At 40.7% G+C, this 18,764-nt stretch overlaps 1 protein-coding gene across 1 annotated transcript; it reads right to left on the bottom strand.

Annotated features, from left to right (window-relative positions):
- Positions 1 to 6,001: 6,001 nt before the first annotated feature.
- hspb11 (heat shock protein, alpha-crystallin-related, b11) lies at positions 6,002 to 18,746 on the bottom strand. The gene is made up of 5 exons (XM_083783843.1): positions 18,406 to 18,746; positions 10,874 to 10,980; positions 7,968 to 8,036; positions 7,803 to 7,846; positions 6,002 to 6,379 (listed from the first exon to the last, which is right to left on the bottom strand). The coding sequence occupies exons 1-5, from the start codon at positions 18,495 to 18,497 to the stop codon at positions 6,287 to 6,289; spliced, it is 405 nt and encodes a 134-aa protein (XP_083639969.1). The 5' UTR covers positions 18,498 to 18,746; the 3' UTR covers positions 6,002 to 6,286.
- Between the last annotated feature and the right edge of the window lie 18 nt (positions 18,747 to 18,764).

The raw sequence follows: 18,764 nt of genomic DNA, 5'->3' as shown, positions 1-18,764 counted from the left end.
TACACAAATGTATTTTACAGAACACAAAAAACTTTGATCTTAAATAAAAAATATTATACATTCAAAATGGTTTGAGTGGTAGACTACTTGTCTCTTTGTCCATGATTCTCCGGTTCATTATTATTTATTTTTTTAATGTTTATTTTTGTGGCTTTCGCCTTTCGCCATTTTTTTTTATGGAGGGACAGACAGTAGGCTGACAGGAAATGGGGAGAGAGATGGGGGGGGGGGAGACATGCAGTAAAGGCCGTCGGGATCGGGAGTCGAACCCGCGGCACGGCAGTGGTGGCCGAACGGTTTGCGGAGCGGTCTTGATATCGGAAGGTCGCTAGTTCGTATCCCCGGACCAGCACCAGGCCCGGTTCTTTTTTTTTTAGAACAATATTTTCATTGTTTTTCCCGATACACACGTTTTCAGTAAAGACATAATGAAGTAGTCTATATTGTGGAAACCTCATATGTCCAAAACTGTTACTTTTCAGGATGCAAGTTCAAAGGCATCTAAAGTAGCAGATCGACAAGCTCAAAACGCGCTTCGATCTTGCAGATCTGCTCATTTTGATACTTTTGTGTGACGCTGTAGTGCGATCAAGTATAGGCCCTGCTTATAGTAGGGCATTCATTTACGAAAAACACACAAAGTTAAAATACGGAGATAAGAGGTTTCTGCCCCGACAGCAACCATATTTTCTTTCCTCCCGTCATCTCTAATTACTGCAGCAGCTCTGGCCTTGCCAGCCTCTCTGCCAGTGTCAGGCCGACTGGGCAGAATCGAGCCTGAAATCAAATTAAGTCCCATTGTGCTCTGCCCACTGCTGTCATTACAGCACAAAAGAAAGAGAACTGTGATCAAGAAAATAAGGGGGCTGAAATGGTGAGTCATTAGCAGGGGTTTCTGTGATTTGGCCTGACACAAAAGGAAAAGGCTAGGGGGAAGGAGGAGGGGGGGGGGGGGAGGGGGTTAAGATAGTCATAGAAGTGCACTCATCACGGCATCACCATCCAGGTCACAATGAACCACAATGTTTTAAGATAAACATGGAAGAAACAGAGCCGCACTCTCATCATCATAACAGCAGCATCCTGTCCCAATGAAGCAGCAATCTTTCACTGCAAAAACGTCACATTACAAACATCCCACCCACACCAATAATATAGGCTACCAGTTTATAGCTGATTCAATTGAATAACACTACTGCTACAGATAGATAGTATCCTCAGATGGAAGAATGGAGTCGTATAAGAGGAAAATAATGCATGCCATATGCAGCTCCACTTTTTTTTACTCCTCCTCATTGCAACGTATTAAATACAGACTATTGCAGATAGTGAACACAATCTTCCCCATATTGCTTGTCTAACCTTTCAGGCTATAAGAGGTGAACACACTTTCCCAACATAGTTATACATATCGCAGCGCCAGTGCCAGAGAAAAGGTTGAGGAAAGGAGCGCCGGTGCTTTTTTTTATCGTATATTTCTTGTCTTATTAACTCGGCTGAATAACACAGTTTTGGTCCAGCGAGCGTCTAACTGTGGAGAGAGTGGACAGCAGTTATAGGCAGCAGGCATCAGAGGAGATTGGATGATAATTCAGGGGGGCCATGAGCGGCCTGCTGCAGTGACATGATTATAATGCATGCAGCTTTCCACCCCGCTGGGATTCTGATGATCGGCCCGACAGCCGAGCACAAAGGGGGTCTGAATTCATTAGAGAGAGAGAGAGAGAGAGGAGGAGGATGCATATGTGCACGTCCCCGTTCATCACACAAAAGATGGAACAATAATATATACAGTCATGCACACAAATCCAAGGCCGAGCAACCGATAAATGGATCTAAGCGTCAAGCTAAAAGGTCCAGCTGGCTGTAGGACTATTATAAGGCCTAAAGGTTTGCAATTAAATTCTTTCCTAAACGGTTAATATTACAACCTTTTTCTTTTTTTACACGTGGCGGGGGCCCGATACATAATATATGAGTCGGTATATATTCTATCAATTTCCACCTTCCCCTCTGCCGCTTTATTCGTTCTTGTATCGAAATGGACTGCATTTCTGACCGTACGGCGCCACGCTATTAGTCTGTTACCGAATTATCGGGGGGATATATCATATACGGTTTAGTTCTTCCGGCAAATAGTTTGCATTTATTTTTACTTTTTTCATTATCTTATATCGTAGCACTATACTATCAGCGGCAAACCATAGCTTGCACTTCACTGAACAGCAGATGAGTAATTGGAAAGGGAGTCCCCACATGGGCTCCGTGTTTTCCACACAGCCCTGTGTTATATACCACAGAGAGGGGCCATAAGGCAAGACGGGCGTTTTGTGTGTGTACAGTCACTGTAGGCTACCCAGTGACAGTCGTCGAGACGCTTTGCTCTTCCTCATGGACCTACCTGTGGATTATTATACCAGCGTGTCAGTTACGCTGCACATTTAGCCATTGAAAAACAGCAGACCTATACAAGCTAAGAAAACCACTGACACGGAAACATGGCTTTTTCAGAAAACTGTCAGGATGTATAGAAGACATTTTTAGAATCTGATCTCGGGTCAAAATGGGTTAATCCGCACACGACACGCCCATTTGTATACGCCCATATATATATATACTAGAATTTCGCGGCCGCTTTGCGGCCGCTCATCCGAGAGTTACTTTGCCGCGCACTATGGGAAGAAGGAAATTGCGGGAGTTGACTTCACATGTAGTAACGGATGGGTTATTAGTTATTATTATGTGTCCTTATTAGTGTAGTGTAGTCAACACGTTATGGCTCATACACACTGCCCGGTATTTGCTCCGATTATGCTGTCGGGGAGCATTTTTGGCGCTGGCCGAGATCGTGATCTACCTTTTGGGCACCGCTTAACTCAACCTTTTTTGTCCCAGGGCACACTTTTCATAGCCTAAAAATCTGGGGGCACACCTAGATATACGGTTTGTGTACACTGTATATATACCGGTGTGTATATATAGTAAATATATATAGTACATATTTATATTATATATAATATATATATATAAATATATATATATATATATATATATATATATATATAGAATATTAGTGGTCCATGACATGAAAATGTTTGAGAACCACTGCTCTAAAACAACATTGGACAATGATGTTTGACAGTTTCTGACTTGATCTGGCCTGTTAACATTTTCATAGACCTGGTTGCTTGTTTTCCTCTCAGTCAATGTGGCAAACCTGGTCAGAGCCGTGTTGACTGTTGTGGTTCTGTATGATGATTTAGCTTAGCACACAACAGCTAGGAGGATGCAGCAGGCTGATGCCGTCATGTTTAACAGTATTTTGCGCAATTTATGTCCCCGAATTTATGGATATGGACTTATGGCTCCATCGCTGCCTCTTTCTTTAGTAGAAGTAGAAATTTAACGTGTTGCTGACTGTTTATCGTCCCTCTCACACGCGCGCACACACAGCTGACGTCTTATCCCACCGACGTCAGCTGTTCATTTATCTCCTTATTCATACACGCTTTGAGCTGAGAGAAGCTATAAAGCGCCTTTTAAATATGACAATGCTGTATGGTTTGACAGCTTAAATCCGCGCGGCAGTGTTGTGTGTGTGTGTGTGTGTGTGCGTGCAATCAGAAGTACTGGCAGTAGCGAAATAACAAACGCGATCTGTCTAATCGTAGTAGTTAACCAAGTAGTTTCTAAGCACAATGTTAATGTAACTAAGACATTCGCTGAGCGACCTATATTTTAAATGCAGAGATTTAGAAGGAATAAGCGAAATGGTGAGGCGACTATAGGTAAGGTTTCTCTGCGGAGACGGAGGGAGATCCATAGGGGAGATCATATTACAGCAGCCAAAGAGGAGGGGGGGTGGGGGGTTGCGAACAGTTTTCATGCGCACATCTTTTCATTGGCTAGTTCGCTTGCGCCACGTGACAACTTCTCACTTGTTAATATAGATATACTATATGCTATGTAATAGCCAGCGTATAAATGGATACCATGGATAAAATCATTGTGACACTATACATTAACTCATTTAGCTGGGTAAATATAGATATATTCTTACATTTTTAATTGATCTCTCTCTCTCCCTGACCCCCCCCCCCCCCCATCTAAACCTGTGATGTCATGTGACAATGAAGTTGAGTCCCATTCAGATTTCTGACTCGGTAGCAAATGACATAACCCGTGCACTTTATACTCGGCTGCACGCATCGGAAATTATCTTATCTACGAGCTCCCCAACGCGTATTTTCACCGCACGACACCACCAGTATTAAATCAGGCTTAACGGGATGGATGGATGGGGGGGGGGGGGTCTTTTGTTTGAGCGGGGGCCTGCAGCAGCCCACAGAGACCATTATAGCTGGTTGATGTGGAAACCATCTGGTCCACCCAGTCTCTCTCTCTTGTCCTGATGTGTGTGTGTGTGTGTGTGTGTGTGTGTATATGTGTCCCCCCCCCTTAAGGATGTCTAAATCTACTCATGTGGGGAGGGGAGGGGAAAGGGTTGCAGAGGATGCCAAATTTAATACCCGTCTTTTGGTAATGAGTTAATTAGCTCTATCTTTCCCAGTCAACGTTGCCCGGACGATTATCTCTTGTTTTTTTATCCTTTTGTTCGGAGGACTCCACCATTCATCAGTCATCACTGACCAACTCTTTCATTAAAAGGAAAACAGAGAAGCTTTGGCAGATAGAGACACTGCAGGCTCGCAATGAAACTGTTCCCCCGAAATGGCACTCATTCATAACCTGCAAGTGACAACACAAAGCACACTATAAAGTACAATCTTTTGGTATTGTTTTTTTTACAGGAGTATTTCCAATTTTCTGCACTTTTATTTCTACTTCACTACATTTCAGAGGCAAATATTATACTTTTACTCCACTTATTTGAAAACTACTATGGTAGTTACTTTGTAGATTTGGATTATTATTACAAAGCAAACATTATAAAACGGGTCGTTTCGAGGAAGCAGTCTGATCGATTGAAAGAGCCATCTAGCCGTGCTAGCTGCTCTGTTCTCCCAGAGCAGTCGACTGTGTTGTTAGGCTATAGCTATTTTCTTGGGACATTTGTGGTCGACGCTGGTCGTATAGTGGCTACATATGTAATTAAAAAATAATAATTGGCGAATATCTTAGTTTTAGTGAAATTTAGTCAACATGTTTCTTTTGTTTTTTTAGGGTTGTGTAACTGTTGTATAATCACAATATTACACGAGAGGGTGTGCTTTACCTTTCATTAATGCACTTCTGCACAGGCGTGCATTAATGACGGTACAGCACACCCTCTTGTGTAAGATAGCTTAACTAACCACTTCCGCCCTACATTTGAAAGCTTATGAAACTGCATAATGAGTAGGCTACTTTCTACTTTTAGTACTACATTTTGATACTTTTACTCAAGTAAATTGCAGGTAACTGCAATACAACGACAAAGACAACCGTTGAAAAGAGTTTAAACGTATACCTTTTAATTGAATTTCCAATTCAAACACATACATGGGACTTAGCTATAAGTTGTTAATGAATGTGTGTTCTTTTATCTGCAAAGACTCAAAATGTGCACAATGAGATTCATTCATATTCAGTTTAATTACACTTTCCTTTCTATAATACAGTACAAGTACAAAAGAACATATATAGCTATTGTATTCTCTACTGCTTTCAACCCATGGCTTCTCTATTTTGTGTCAGTATCTGCAAAAACTTTTAAAACCTTTATCCTTTGTACATATACTGTACATAAATTATGTTCTCGATATGAGGCCATTGTACGATGGAAGTATGAAGAACGGAGAAAATAAAATTATGGTTGTGGTTTCGTTAGCCTATTGGTTCCCCCAAGTTGCAATGTGACATACGTAGCTCTGTTTAGTGTTTACACAATGCTGTATCCCCTCCAATACATACTTTCCATTTTTGTCAATTGTTTTAAATATGTTTTCTCATGCCAATACAGCTCATTTTAATTGAATTGAATTAAAGCAACAATCCCAGACTTATTTTAAGGGCCACAACATTTCAACCAGTCTGTATATGAGAGAGAATGTTAACACAATGACAAATGTTGACTTTGTCGTTTGTAGGACACCTAACTAGTGTCGACAATGTCAACTGGAAAACTGGAATTGTAACAGCTGAAATCAATAATATATCAGTATTCCAATATTAACCTGAGGGCCACATTAATCAGACCAGTGTGTGTCCAGTGGAAACCTCGTATGAATCTGATCTCAGGTCAGAATGGGTTAAAGTGAAGGTGGCCCATGCATGGTGTGGACAGTTAGCTCTCCACGGTGACTCTGTGCACTGAGACAAAGTGATCGTATCCCGAGGAGATGATGAAACGCAGGTGGGTGCATCTGGCTCCTTTCAGCTGTACAAAGAGAAAGGCGTTATCCATGTGCGGCTCTATCACTCATTTCTGTGTGTGTGTGTGTGTGTGTGTGTGTGTGTGTGTGTGTGTGTGTGTGTGTGTGTGTGTGTGTGTGTGTGTGTGTGTGTGTGTGTGTGTGTGTGTGTGTGTGCGTCCGTGCGTGCGTGAGGTCAGTGTAGTACCATTTTAGGTGCTATTTACTTTCCTGGAGTATTTCCAATATTCAATACTTTTACTTATAAGAGGCAAAGATTCTCCACAACAATTATTTGAAAATAGTTAGTTAGTTAGTTCTACTAGTTAATTTATAGATTTAGAGTGCTATTACTTATATAAACATACTGTACACTATAACCACATCGGCCCTATATACTTTGGCTATCTCAGAATTAGCTTACAAGCTGGAAAGCAACTCATAGCTTGCAAATTGCACATTTCAAAGGATTGCATACATTTGGAGACTTGGGGAAACGGGACATTCTGCATTTACTTTTGGTACTCTGAGAGTACATCCATAAAGGAAAGACAAAAGTCCTCGAGGTCAACACAACACACGGAGATCCAGTGACAATAGAGGGAACAGCACTTGAGGAAGTAAAAGCCTTCACATACTTAAGGCAGTGTCATGGACAGTCAGGGCGGCACGGACTCAGACGTCGGAGCCAGAATCGGCAAGGCAAGAGCCGCGTTCATCCAACTCAGGACCATTTGGAGCTCCAAACAAAGCCAGCCTGCCAGCGGACAAAGCTCAGACTCTTCAGCTCAAACGTCAAGCCAGTACTATTGTTCGGATCAGAGACGTGGAGGATGACAAAGGCAACAACGACGAAGGTGCAAACTTTCATCAACAGCTGCCCGAGGAGAATTCTGAGCATCCGCTGGCCAGACACCATCAGCGATAATGACCTCTGGCAAAGAGCGAGTCTACCGCCAGTGGAAGAGGAGATTAAGAGAAGAAGGTGGGGATGGATCGGCCACACACTCCGGAAGCCCAATACCAGCGTCACAATACAAGCCCTTTAGATGGAACCCGCAAGGCACAAGAAAGAGAGGGAGGCCGAAGAACACCTGGCGCAGGGACCTTGAGACTGACATCAAGCAGTGTGGACTGACATGGAAACAGCTGGAAAAGAAGGCCCAGGATAGAGGACTCTGGCGGACTGTAGTCAACGGCCTATGCTCCATGAAAAGGAGCGATAGGCATTAAGTAAGTAAGTACTCTGAGCATTTTGATGCCAATACTTTTACTCAAGGATAACATTTGAGTACTTCTTGTGTGTGTGTGTGTGTGTGTGTGTGTGTGTGTGTGTGTGTGTGTGTGTGTGTGTGTGTGTGTGTGTGTGTGTGTGTGTGTATCTATGTAATTGCGTGCGTGCGTGCGTGCAGACCTCACATGATGATTAATACAGATAAGCTAACTCACCGCGATGGTGTTTGATTGAAGATGTCCCTCCGTATGTTCAAATTCTACAATAAAAAAAGAGCGAAAACTGTTTTAGCGGTGAGTCCAATTATTTAGCACAGTGGAGCAAAGAAAGGATCAACCTAACATAAATGAATTATTATTTCTATAAAAAGAAAAACGTACCTTCGATGGTAACGGGCTCAAAGTGAGAGGCTTTATCTGATGTGTTCCGTTCTATCTTCAGAGTCTTGACTGCAAAGAGAAGAGACAGCTAGTCATCTAGTCAGTCCTGTCCTAAACATTTTAGCTTTAACCACATAAAAGCAATGCATACCTTTCATCACAGCCTTATGTTTCGCAGGGTGCGAAGAGGATTAAAGGACTGTAGTTCACCCCCAAAATGACTTATTTTCTAAAAAATAGCAGACCTACAAGCTCGTAGCGCACCACTTGGTGGTAGATCCGCTATTTTTCAATAGCTAAATTATAACATAATGTTTAAAACACCAAAAAGGGTTCCCGCACAAAATGGGTTACGTTAGTAAGTATACCGAATGAAGACAACCTGTCCAACAATGTCCTTAAGAGAATAAATAAAGGTTTGAATTAATTAATTAATTAATCAATAAATCAATCAATCAATCAATTAACCAATCTTGGAACTGAACTCTGGGGTCACTAGTGTTGCTACATTGTGAGCTTGTAGATCAGCATTTCTTGGGCTAATGTTCCACCCAGAATATGGATGCTGGTGTTCCAGTGGTTCATATAATATACAAAAACTGTACCCATATTTTTCTTAGAAATCCGGCCAGGTGTAATTAATTTGAATTTCAGGTAGTTGCAGTACTGTACTGTATACTTATGTCAACTTTTAAGAATGTTTAACTTTATTGGAGTATTTCTGATTATTTTGATTGATTGATCGATTAATTGAATTCCTTATTGGCAGAAATGTAATCAGTACAGGGTACAGTGAAACAGAAATGTAATCAGTACAGGGTACAGTGAAACAGAAATGTAATCAGTACAGGGTACAGTGAAACAGAAATGTAATCAGCACAGGGTACAGTGAAACAGAAATGTAATCAGTACAGGGTACAGTGAAACAGAAATGTAATCAGCACAGGGTACAGTGAAACAGAAATGTAATCAGCACAGGGTACAGTGAAACAGAAATGTAATCAGTACAGGGTACAGTGAAACAGAAATGTAATCAGCACAGGGTACAGTGAAACAGAAATGTAATCAGTACAGGGTACAGTGAAACAGAAATGTAATCAGTACAGGGTACAGTGAAACAGAAATGTAATCAGTACAGGGTACAGTGAAACAGAAATGTAATCAGCACAGGGTACAGTGAAACAGAAATGTAATCAGCACAGGGTACAGTGAAACAGAAATGTAATCAGCACAGGGTACAGTGAAACAGAAATGTAATCAGCACAGGGTACAGTGAAACAGAAATGTAATCAGTACAGGGTACAGTCAAACAGAAATGTAATCAGTACAGGGTACAGTGAAACAGAAATGTAATCAGCACAGGGTACAGTGAAACAGAAATGTAATCAGCACAGGGTACAGTCAAACAGAAATGTAATCAGTACAGGGTACAGTGAAACAGAAATGTAATCAGTACAGGGTACAGTGAAACAGAAATGTAATCAGTACAGGGTACAGTGAAACAGAAATGTAATCAGTACAGGGTACAGTGAAACAGAAATGTAATCAGTACAGGGTACAGTGAAACAGAAATGTAATCAGTACAGGGTACAGTGAAACAGAAATGTAATCAGTACAGGGTACAGTGAAACAGAAATGTAATCAGTACAGGGTACAGTGAAACAGAAATGTAATCAGTACAGGGTACAGTGAAACAGAAATGTAATCAGCACAGGGTACAGTGAAACAGAAATGTAATCAGCACAGGGTACAGTCAAACAGAAATGTAATCAGCACAGGGTACAGTCAAACAGAAATGTAATCAGCACAGGGTACAGTCAAACACACTTCCAAAAGGATCACCGAAAAAGGTCCTTGCGGTCCTTGTTTTCATTCAGGTCCTGGGTATTCAATTCATAAGTAAAATACTTAGTTTAGTTAAACACTTTTTCAATTGGAAAAACCCTGTCCTCTGCCTTTGACCCATCCTAAGTACGGTATTTAGGAGCGGTTGGCAGCCCCAGAGCCCAATGCAGCGTTTTACTCAGGGACCCATACTCCAGTTGGACTTGGAACACACCAGTACCTTGGTCAAGGGCACTGGCAGCAGTCTGCAGCCACTGTAGCATGCATGTCTTTGTGTGTTTTTAGCTCTTGCCTCCCTCACACTAAAAGTCGAAAAACCCACCCAGAAAGGACCCCTGCAGGCGTCGCTGCCAAGTTCCAACCCAGGACCTTTTTGCTGTGAAGCAACCGCGCTATAAACCGCCGTGCCTCCCACGAAGCTGCTAAAGACGAGTTGTCTAATCATGGACACAACATAACAATTTATATACAGTAGACCGGTGCCCGGCTGTAGAGCACAGAGTCGGTAACGATGGCAGTTGGAGATCCATGCCTGTGTCAGAGTACCCGTTCCACCCATCTGTCTGTGTCCCTTTCATGCCCATATATGGACAGAGGCCTTTTTGTGGTGGTTCTGGACAACCGTGGGTCCGACCAACTCGACACCGGGCACTGCACTCCTTGTGGGGGTGTGGAATTGCGTGTGTCGAATTTGGGGCTAACGCTCGGTGGGGTGAACTGAACGGTTCTCGAGTTACGTGCATTACAGACAGACAGACAGACGTGGTGCATTTATATATATTTAATGAAGTAACTTAATGAAGTAACTTTCACGGCAGAAACTTGTGGCTGACCAGCCAGCGCATTATAGATTATATGAACTAAATTTTTACTCTGACATGCATGCTTGCTTATTTATCCTTCAGTTACACAGTAGAGTAGACTGTCGCCGATACCAGTAATTTAAGCAGTATCGTCAACTTTTCCGATACTGGCCTATCGTATCGGAACAATACTATTAGATATATTTGACTGACACAATTTCTGAACAACAATATATATTAACTCCAACTTTTCCCTACCATTATAGCTCTCGAGTGTCACAGCAGCGATGGTGGAAGGCTGAGCCAACGCCACGATGAACTCCTGAGGATACATCCCAGTGGACATCCAGAATGTCTCTGTGTTTCTGAATAAAAACGAGGACAAGAAAGAAGAAAACACACATTACAATTGTTATTTCTTTGCAAGCTTCATTGCTTTTGTTATCTTCAGAAAGAGAAACGGAAAAGAACAGTGTGGGGGTGGGGGGTAAAAATATTGTGCAATCAATGTGCATATCATCACCTGAACACCAAATTAGAGGAATTTTCTAAATCTGGATGAAGTAAAAAAATCACACACGTGTGAACTGAGTGGTGCAATCCCCCCCCCCCCACCTCTCTCTCTCTAGAGTAGAGTTTTATTTGTTTTGGTCATTATAACAAATCAATCAAATCAATACTTTTTTTTTTTGCAAAAGAAACAGACCAAAAAGGTGTAGGCTGAAGCCAAAGCTTATAGTGTCTACCCTTCTAAAAAATAAATGGCTTTCATAAGTAAAATAGTACAACAAAGCAAACAGAAGGGAGGAAAGAAAAAACAACAAAAACAAACAAACATAACATAAAACAAAAACAAAGACAGACAGGACAATACAGTTAACAGGAACAAGACAAAAAAAGAACAAAAAAAAACAACAAAACAAAAAACAAAACAAGAAAACAAAACATCATATCAATGTTCTATATGTTTCTACTATTTTTGATCTATACAATTTTTTTAATTTATTTAATGTACAACAGTTTTTTAGTTCATCATCTAATCCATTCCACAGCTTGACCCCTCTGACCGATATGCACCTCTCTCTGATATTTGTTCTAGTATTTATTTGTTTGAACATGGAAGTGCCTCTTAGACTGTAGCGACTCTCTCTAGGCCAGAACAGCTCTTGGATACAGCTCGAGAGCAGGTGATTGTGTGCCTTATACATTGTTATTGCAGTGTTTAGATCTACTATATCTTTGAGTTTTAGGGTGTTTAGTTGAATGAATAATAGGTTGGTTGGTGCGTAATAATCAGATTGGGTGACAATTCTTATGGCTTTTTTTCGAAGTAGGAATATTGGCTGGATGGTTGTTTTGTAGTTGTTCCCCCATACCTCCACACAGTAATTGATGTATGGGAGTACGAGGGAGCAATACAGCATATATAATGAGTTCTGGTTTAGAATAGGTTTAGCTTTATACATTATAGCAATGGTTTTAGATAATTTTGTCCTTAGATTATTTATATGCGGTTTCCAATTAAGTTTACTGTCAATAATTATACCTAAGAATTTATTCTCAAACACGCGTTCAATTTCTACTTTGTTTATCATGATTTTAGCCTCTCTGTTAATTGATCTATTACTGAAAATCATGAATTTAGTTTTATTTAAATTTAGTGATAGTTTATTAATGTCGAACCATTTCTTTAATATTGTAAGCTCATTTTGAACTGTATCCAAGAGCTGATCTAGGCGTTTTCCTGAGCAGCACAGACTAGTGTCGTCAGCAAACGAGACACAGCTCATTTGTTCCAATACATTGCAGACGTCATTTATGTACATAATAAATAGCTTTGGACCCAATACAGAGCCCTGTGGGACTCCATATGTGATTCCTTGCTCTTCAGAATCTACACCATTCATGTGTACAAATTGTGTTCTGTCTCCAAGGTAGCTCCTTAACCATGAGTTTGCAGTTCCTCTTTCCTTCCTGATTTCCTTTTCATGTACACACCTTATGAATATAGAGTATGGATTTTGTTTAATATTTCTTTCATTTAAATTAGTAGTATCTCTCGGCTCCACAATCTCTTTTGCTAAATTAGGTCCTACGTTTACAAAGAAGTTGTTAAATTCATTGGCTATTTCATTTGTTTTATTTAGTATTACATTATCTTTAATGAATTGGTTTTGGTATTCTGCTTTTGCTTTACCTTTTTTAATTATACGATTTAATATTTTCCAAGTCTGTGTTTCTGTGATATTCTAATTGTTTATGATAATACTCCTTCTTTTGTATCCTTATAATACTTAGTCATTTATTTTTGTATGTTTTATATCTATTTTCTGCATCCTTCGTTCTGTTTCATGAATAGTCTATATAGTACGTTTTTCTTTTTGCATGCATTCTCTAGGCCTTTTGTGATCCACGGTTTATCCTGTCTGTTCTTATTTTTGTTTGTAATGTTTTTAGTGGACAGTGTTTATCATATAGTTTAAGTAGGATGGACAGAAAGGCCTCATAGGCTTGGTCTGGGTCCTCAGTGGCACATACCTCATTCCAAGACTGTGTGCTTAGGTCCACTTCAAGGGCAGCCACCGCTCTAGGTGTTCTACATCTGGTCAGTTTGTGATTTTGTACATTTATATTTGTTTCCTTTTTAAGAATTTGGTGGAAGATACCAAAGACGGGTAGATGGTCTGAAATGTCATTTATGAGTAATCCTGCTGTGGTTTGGCATTCTATTGCATTTATAAATATATTGTTTATCAGTGTGGCTGTTTCTGCTGTGATTCGACTTGGTTTGGTGATTACAGGGAATAAACTGTTGCTATACATTGTATTGATAAACTCTGTTATTTTATTATTCCCATGGGGGTTCAAAAGGTCAGCATTGAAGTCACCACACACGATATGGAGTTTGTTATTAGTACGTAATAGGCTATTCTTTTTTAATGTATCTATACAGGATCCAGGTGTTCTGTATACACAGCTGATAATTATGTTTTTTGATTCTTCAACAGCAATCTCTATAGTTAGATATTCCATAATTCCATCAATGGTATTTGACATTGCAGGAACTATATTACATCTCAAATCTGAATCTACATATAATGCAACTCCACCTGCCTTTTTATTTGTCCTATCAATTGTGAACAACCCATATCCCTCAATGTCCACATCATAGCCCTTGTCCTTATCTAGCCAGGTTTCGGATGCCGCAATGAATTTAAATTTATTGAATTGTCTCAAATAATTCTCAATTTTATCATAGTTTTTATATAGACTCCTTGCATTGAAATGTATGATTGAAAAGGCACCTTCCATACTGAAACCTTTGAATTGATCATCAGTGTAATACTCACAGTTATTATTAACATTATTAAAGAAGTTATTATCAGGGTCTATATCATTTTCAAAACCATGCATCTTGTATTCCATGGGGTTGAAGTTTTTCAGATTTAACTTTTCATAGTTAGTGTTCGTTGTATGCTTGTAGTCGACCCCACAATATTCATTAACAGTTGATTTGAATGTGTGGTCATCGATATCCCAGAAGGGGAACAGGTAATCTTCCTTATTTTGTGTCATTATTATGGGCAAGGCAGTCCTTTTCTAAAGTAGGCACGCAAACGCAAACACATAATCTCCCATGAAGCCAACAGTCCACTGGATCCAGTACGAAAGGCATCTGCACGTACATGCGCACGCACGCACGCACACACACGCAGCCATAGTGTCATTGTTATGGGCAAGGCAGTCCTTATTTAAAGTATGCACGCGAGCGCACACACCAGCACGGTCCAGCACGAAAGGCATCTGCACGTACATGCGCACGCACGCACGCACACACACACACACGCTGCCATAGTGTCATTGTTATGGGCAAGGCAGTACTTATTTAACGTAGGCACGCAAACGCACACACCAGCACAGTCCAGCACGAAAGGCATCTGCACGTACATGCGCACGCACGCACACACACACACACGCAGCCATAGTGTTTGTCCAACAAAAGGAAAAAAGGAGAAGGCTGAAAGAAAAATAAATAATGATCACTACTCTATCAAGCCAGTCCAAAAGGGAAAAAAACGCAGAGTCATAAGTCCACCACTCAGCCTCTAAGTCGATCAAAAAATAAATAGGTAGCTTGGGGGCGTACATCTTAGATCTATCCAATAGGCAAAGTTTTATGCAGAGGGCCATGGAAAAATGGAGGTAATAAAAAGCAAAGAAAACATTTTGAAGGAGCCATGCAGAATCCCAGGAGATCAAAGCAAGATGCTTATAAGAAGTAAACAATAAGGCGAAAAAAATGTAAATTATGTTACTTGCCACTGAGAAACAAGGAGAGACAGAGTAGGGGGGGAAGAATAGCAGCTCTATGTCCATGACTATAGGCTTTCTATTCCTGCAGGTTTTATCATCCAGCATTTTTTATCTGTATGGGTCTAGGTCTCGGAGATCTCTCTCTCTCTCATTAGAGACACAGCACTACCCCTCTCTCTGTTTCTGGCGCCCCAGCACTACCCCTCTCTCTGTTTCTGGCGCCCCCTACTGGTATTAATAAGTCACATACTCGTGCTCATACAGGTACACAAACAGGTACACGGACATTGCTGGTTGTAGGAGTGGTTGCACCACTCAAAAAGAAATAATAATAAATAAAATATTTTTGAAAAAATATATATATATAAAAGCGTCCAAAGGCGCCAGTGGCAACGAGGGCGTGACGGGAAAGGCGTCCAAGGGCGTCATGTGGCATTGAAGGAGTTTAGAGAAACACCCCAGATTCGGCGCAAACATGGGGATGAATTAATTTAGGTGAGACAATTTATGAGAGAATATCACTTAAAACCCCCAAACAATTAATACAAAAGGTTTTTCAATGGATTCTGGTAGTATTGGGCATGCTAAATAACATACTAAAAGTCTACCCAAATCTACCTCCCATGAAAGCCGTCATTTTCAAGAATGCGTCCCAGACGGAGTTTAAAATGGGCATATCTCAAATGGGAAAACATTTGCCAATTATTTTTCAACTTATTCTAGTACCTCTGGACATGCTTAAGAACATACTACTTTCTGAGAGGTAGATTTTGGTAGACTTTTAGTATGTTATTTAGCATGCCCATTGCCCAATACTACCAGAATCCATTGAAATAACTTTTGTATCCATTTTTTGGAGGTTAAACCATACGCCACCAGCATGTGGGTTACCCTGCAACAGCTATCAAAAAGTGCAACTCCCTATCCTCATTCAAAAACGCCAAAAAGAGCACCTGTCTGCAATTTGCAACTGAACCTAGAAAAGTATTTTAGCTTCCCAAAATAAATATATATTTTCACTGCTCCCAGTATAGAGGGTATATGTGCATGCATAAAGTGAGTGGCAAACCGAGTGGCAAAGTGAGTTTAACGTCGTTTAATGCAATCAGATAAACATTTCTGTTTGGATGCAATGTATGGGCTGTCAAGGCCATGACGTGGCTTTTTAGCACTCAGTAGGCGTTCCCGCATAACTTCTGGGTATGATGATGATGCCACGAGCATACCCTCTATTGATGATTTGTTGAATATTGTCTTTATGTCTTGTGGAAATTAATACAAAGGACCACAATGGAAACAACCTCAGGGCTTTTTGTGTTATCCTTTTAGCATTGCTGTATAACTGTACCTCTGTACTTTTTGCAAACTGTTAAAAGTATTCAATCAATCAATCAATCAATCAATCAATCAATAAAAATGATTTTAGTGTACTGGTGACTGAGTCAGCTGAGGTGGTTCGGGCATCTGGTTAGGATGCCTCTCGGGCGCCTCCCTAGGGAGCTCCTCGGCGCACGTCCCACTGGGAGGAGACCCCGGGGCAGACCAAAGCGCAGTTGGAGGAAATACATCGACTCACTGGCCTTGGCCTAAGCTATATTAGTAACAGGATGGTTGTATTTTATTTATTAACAGTTTGGAGAATTACAGTACATTTCAAGTACAACTCGATATAAGACTGTTAACTGTGGACGACACCATAATAAAGCATTACACTTGTTTACAATAGGGTCCACCGTGTTCAATTAATCGTAACATTTAGAGACGTACAAATATACACTTAGCCAAAAACATGAAATCATCATAGAGGAGGTAAAAAGGGGGAAAAGGGGTGGTGCACGTCTTAATGACTGTTGGTAGGGCGTTCCACATTTTGGTGGCATACATAGGAGCGAAATTAATTTAGTCCCTTGTTTGTACCGAATATGGGTTGCACATCAAATCAAATCAACCTTTATTTATATAACACATATTAACACAACCAGGGTTGACCAAAGTGCTTCACAACAAATGAATGAAAGCAAAATACAAAATACACCAAGCAGAGCGAAGAAACACATAAAATCAGATAACATTGAAAGCCAGGGAAAAAAGGTGCGTTTTAAGTAGGGACTTAGAAATGGTTTGAGCAGCTCTAATATGGGGGGGGGGGGGGGGATTGTTCCATAGCTCAGGGGCTGCCACCGCAAAAGCACGGTCACCTTTTGTTCTGACTCGGGTTGGGGTTGTTACTGGTCAGCAGACCTCAGAGCTCTGGAGGGCTTGTGACGGTGTATGAGTCCGGCCATATATGGCCAGGCCGTTGAGAGATTTATAAGGTAAGGTAAATAGGAGGATCTTAAAATCAATTCTCTGTTTAATGGGGAGCCAGTGGAGTGAGGTTAAAACGGGTGTGATGTGGTCAAACCTTTTGGTACCAGTGAGGAGGCGGGCAGCAGCATTTTGGACTAATTGTAGTAGTCTGAGAGCTAGGATTGGGGGATACCATAATATAGTGCATTACAGTAATCTAGCCTTGAGGATAATGGATGACTGTTTCAAATTGTTTAGGGGGGAGGTAGGGTTTGATCTTGGCGAGTAAACGTAGGTGGTAAAAACTTGTTTTAACAACAGAGCTGATCTGTTTGTCGAAGTTGAGGTGGTTGTCGAAAATACGTTTTTGCACTGGTATCATGGATGTTGGATGTAAGTTGGCAGAGTTTGTTAACAAAAGGGGAGATTTCGGTTTCGTTGTCATTGAGATGTAAGAAATTTGCACATGGTTTGTTGAACTCCCTCTGGTGTTGTGGGTGTGGACTTCGTTGACATTAAGGAACTATTTAGACAGGTACATGAGTATCATCATGGTGGTGTATCAAATCTTGTGGACCAGACCCATTGCAAGATGCTGTACTCTGTCGTCAACCCTAAGCCATTCCAGCCTGTCAAAGTGGGCAGGGGTGAGGTGGGTTCGGGGAGTGAGTCCTTTGAGTAAGGGCCTTTGAGGTGCTGTGGTACCAACTACCAAGATGCATGCATAGTCGAAGAAACCTAGCTTGCACAAGGTTCTTCAAGGTGTTTTTGTCAACCAGTGAAGAGATCCTGTAAGAATCTTGTTCTTCGGTTGAGTTTTTTTATTACGCTGGTGGCCATTTTATCACTTGAAAGATTTGCCTCCACGATGGAACCTAGATAGGTAATGTTATCTTTTTGTGTGGTAATATTGTCACCCACGCATAACGAATACAAACGCAAAATTCACATGTAAGAAAAAGTTAAAAGAACACCTTATGCAAATAAGTTAAATAACTAAGCCTGTACTAATCCCCAAAGGCACAACCTTTAAGTTTAATCAGAACATGTAGAGACGTAGGCTACTGTAATAAATACTTAAACGCAAGAAGCCTTAATTGTTTCCGCGTGCTCAGCCTCAATTCACTCAATTAATTTATGTTGTTATTATGATTTAATATGGAGTATGGACTGGTTTAATAACTTACCCATCGATGATGTTTTCAGGACAGTGAGTGTCATCACTGGAAGAAGCCAGGACAACTTTTGCGCCCAATGAATTTAGACTTTGATCGATCATCGTTCACAATTTTCACATTAATGATCAATGATGATGACTATTGTAAGTAACGACCCTCCAGCTCAGGGTGCTAAAACGTTACATTATTATTATCGATCGTCGATAAACCTATTACATACATACATAATCAACACCACAATATATGTTTCAGGAAACGCGGGTGGAACGCACAGAGTAATAAGGGTGGGACGTCGATCGTTGCGTCCAACTAGCTGTAGTAAACTAGCTGTTGTTGTTGCCAAGCCAACCGCCAACTGCTTGTCGCAA

The sequence above is a fragment of the Protomyctophum parallelum genome (genome assembly GCF_964188405.1).
Source record: "Protomyctophum parallelum genome assembly, chromosome: 15".
NCBI classification, from domain to species: Eukaryota; Metazoa; Chordata; class Actinopteri; order Myctophiformes; family Myctophidae; genus Protomyctophum; species Protomyctophum parallelum.
The sequence above is the reverse complement of the archived record's forward strand: the minus strand, read 5'-3'. Positions and strand labels throughout refer to the sequence as shown.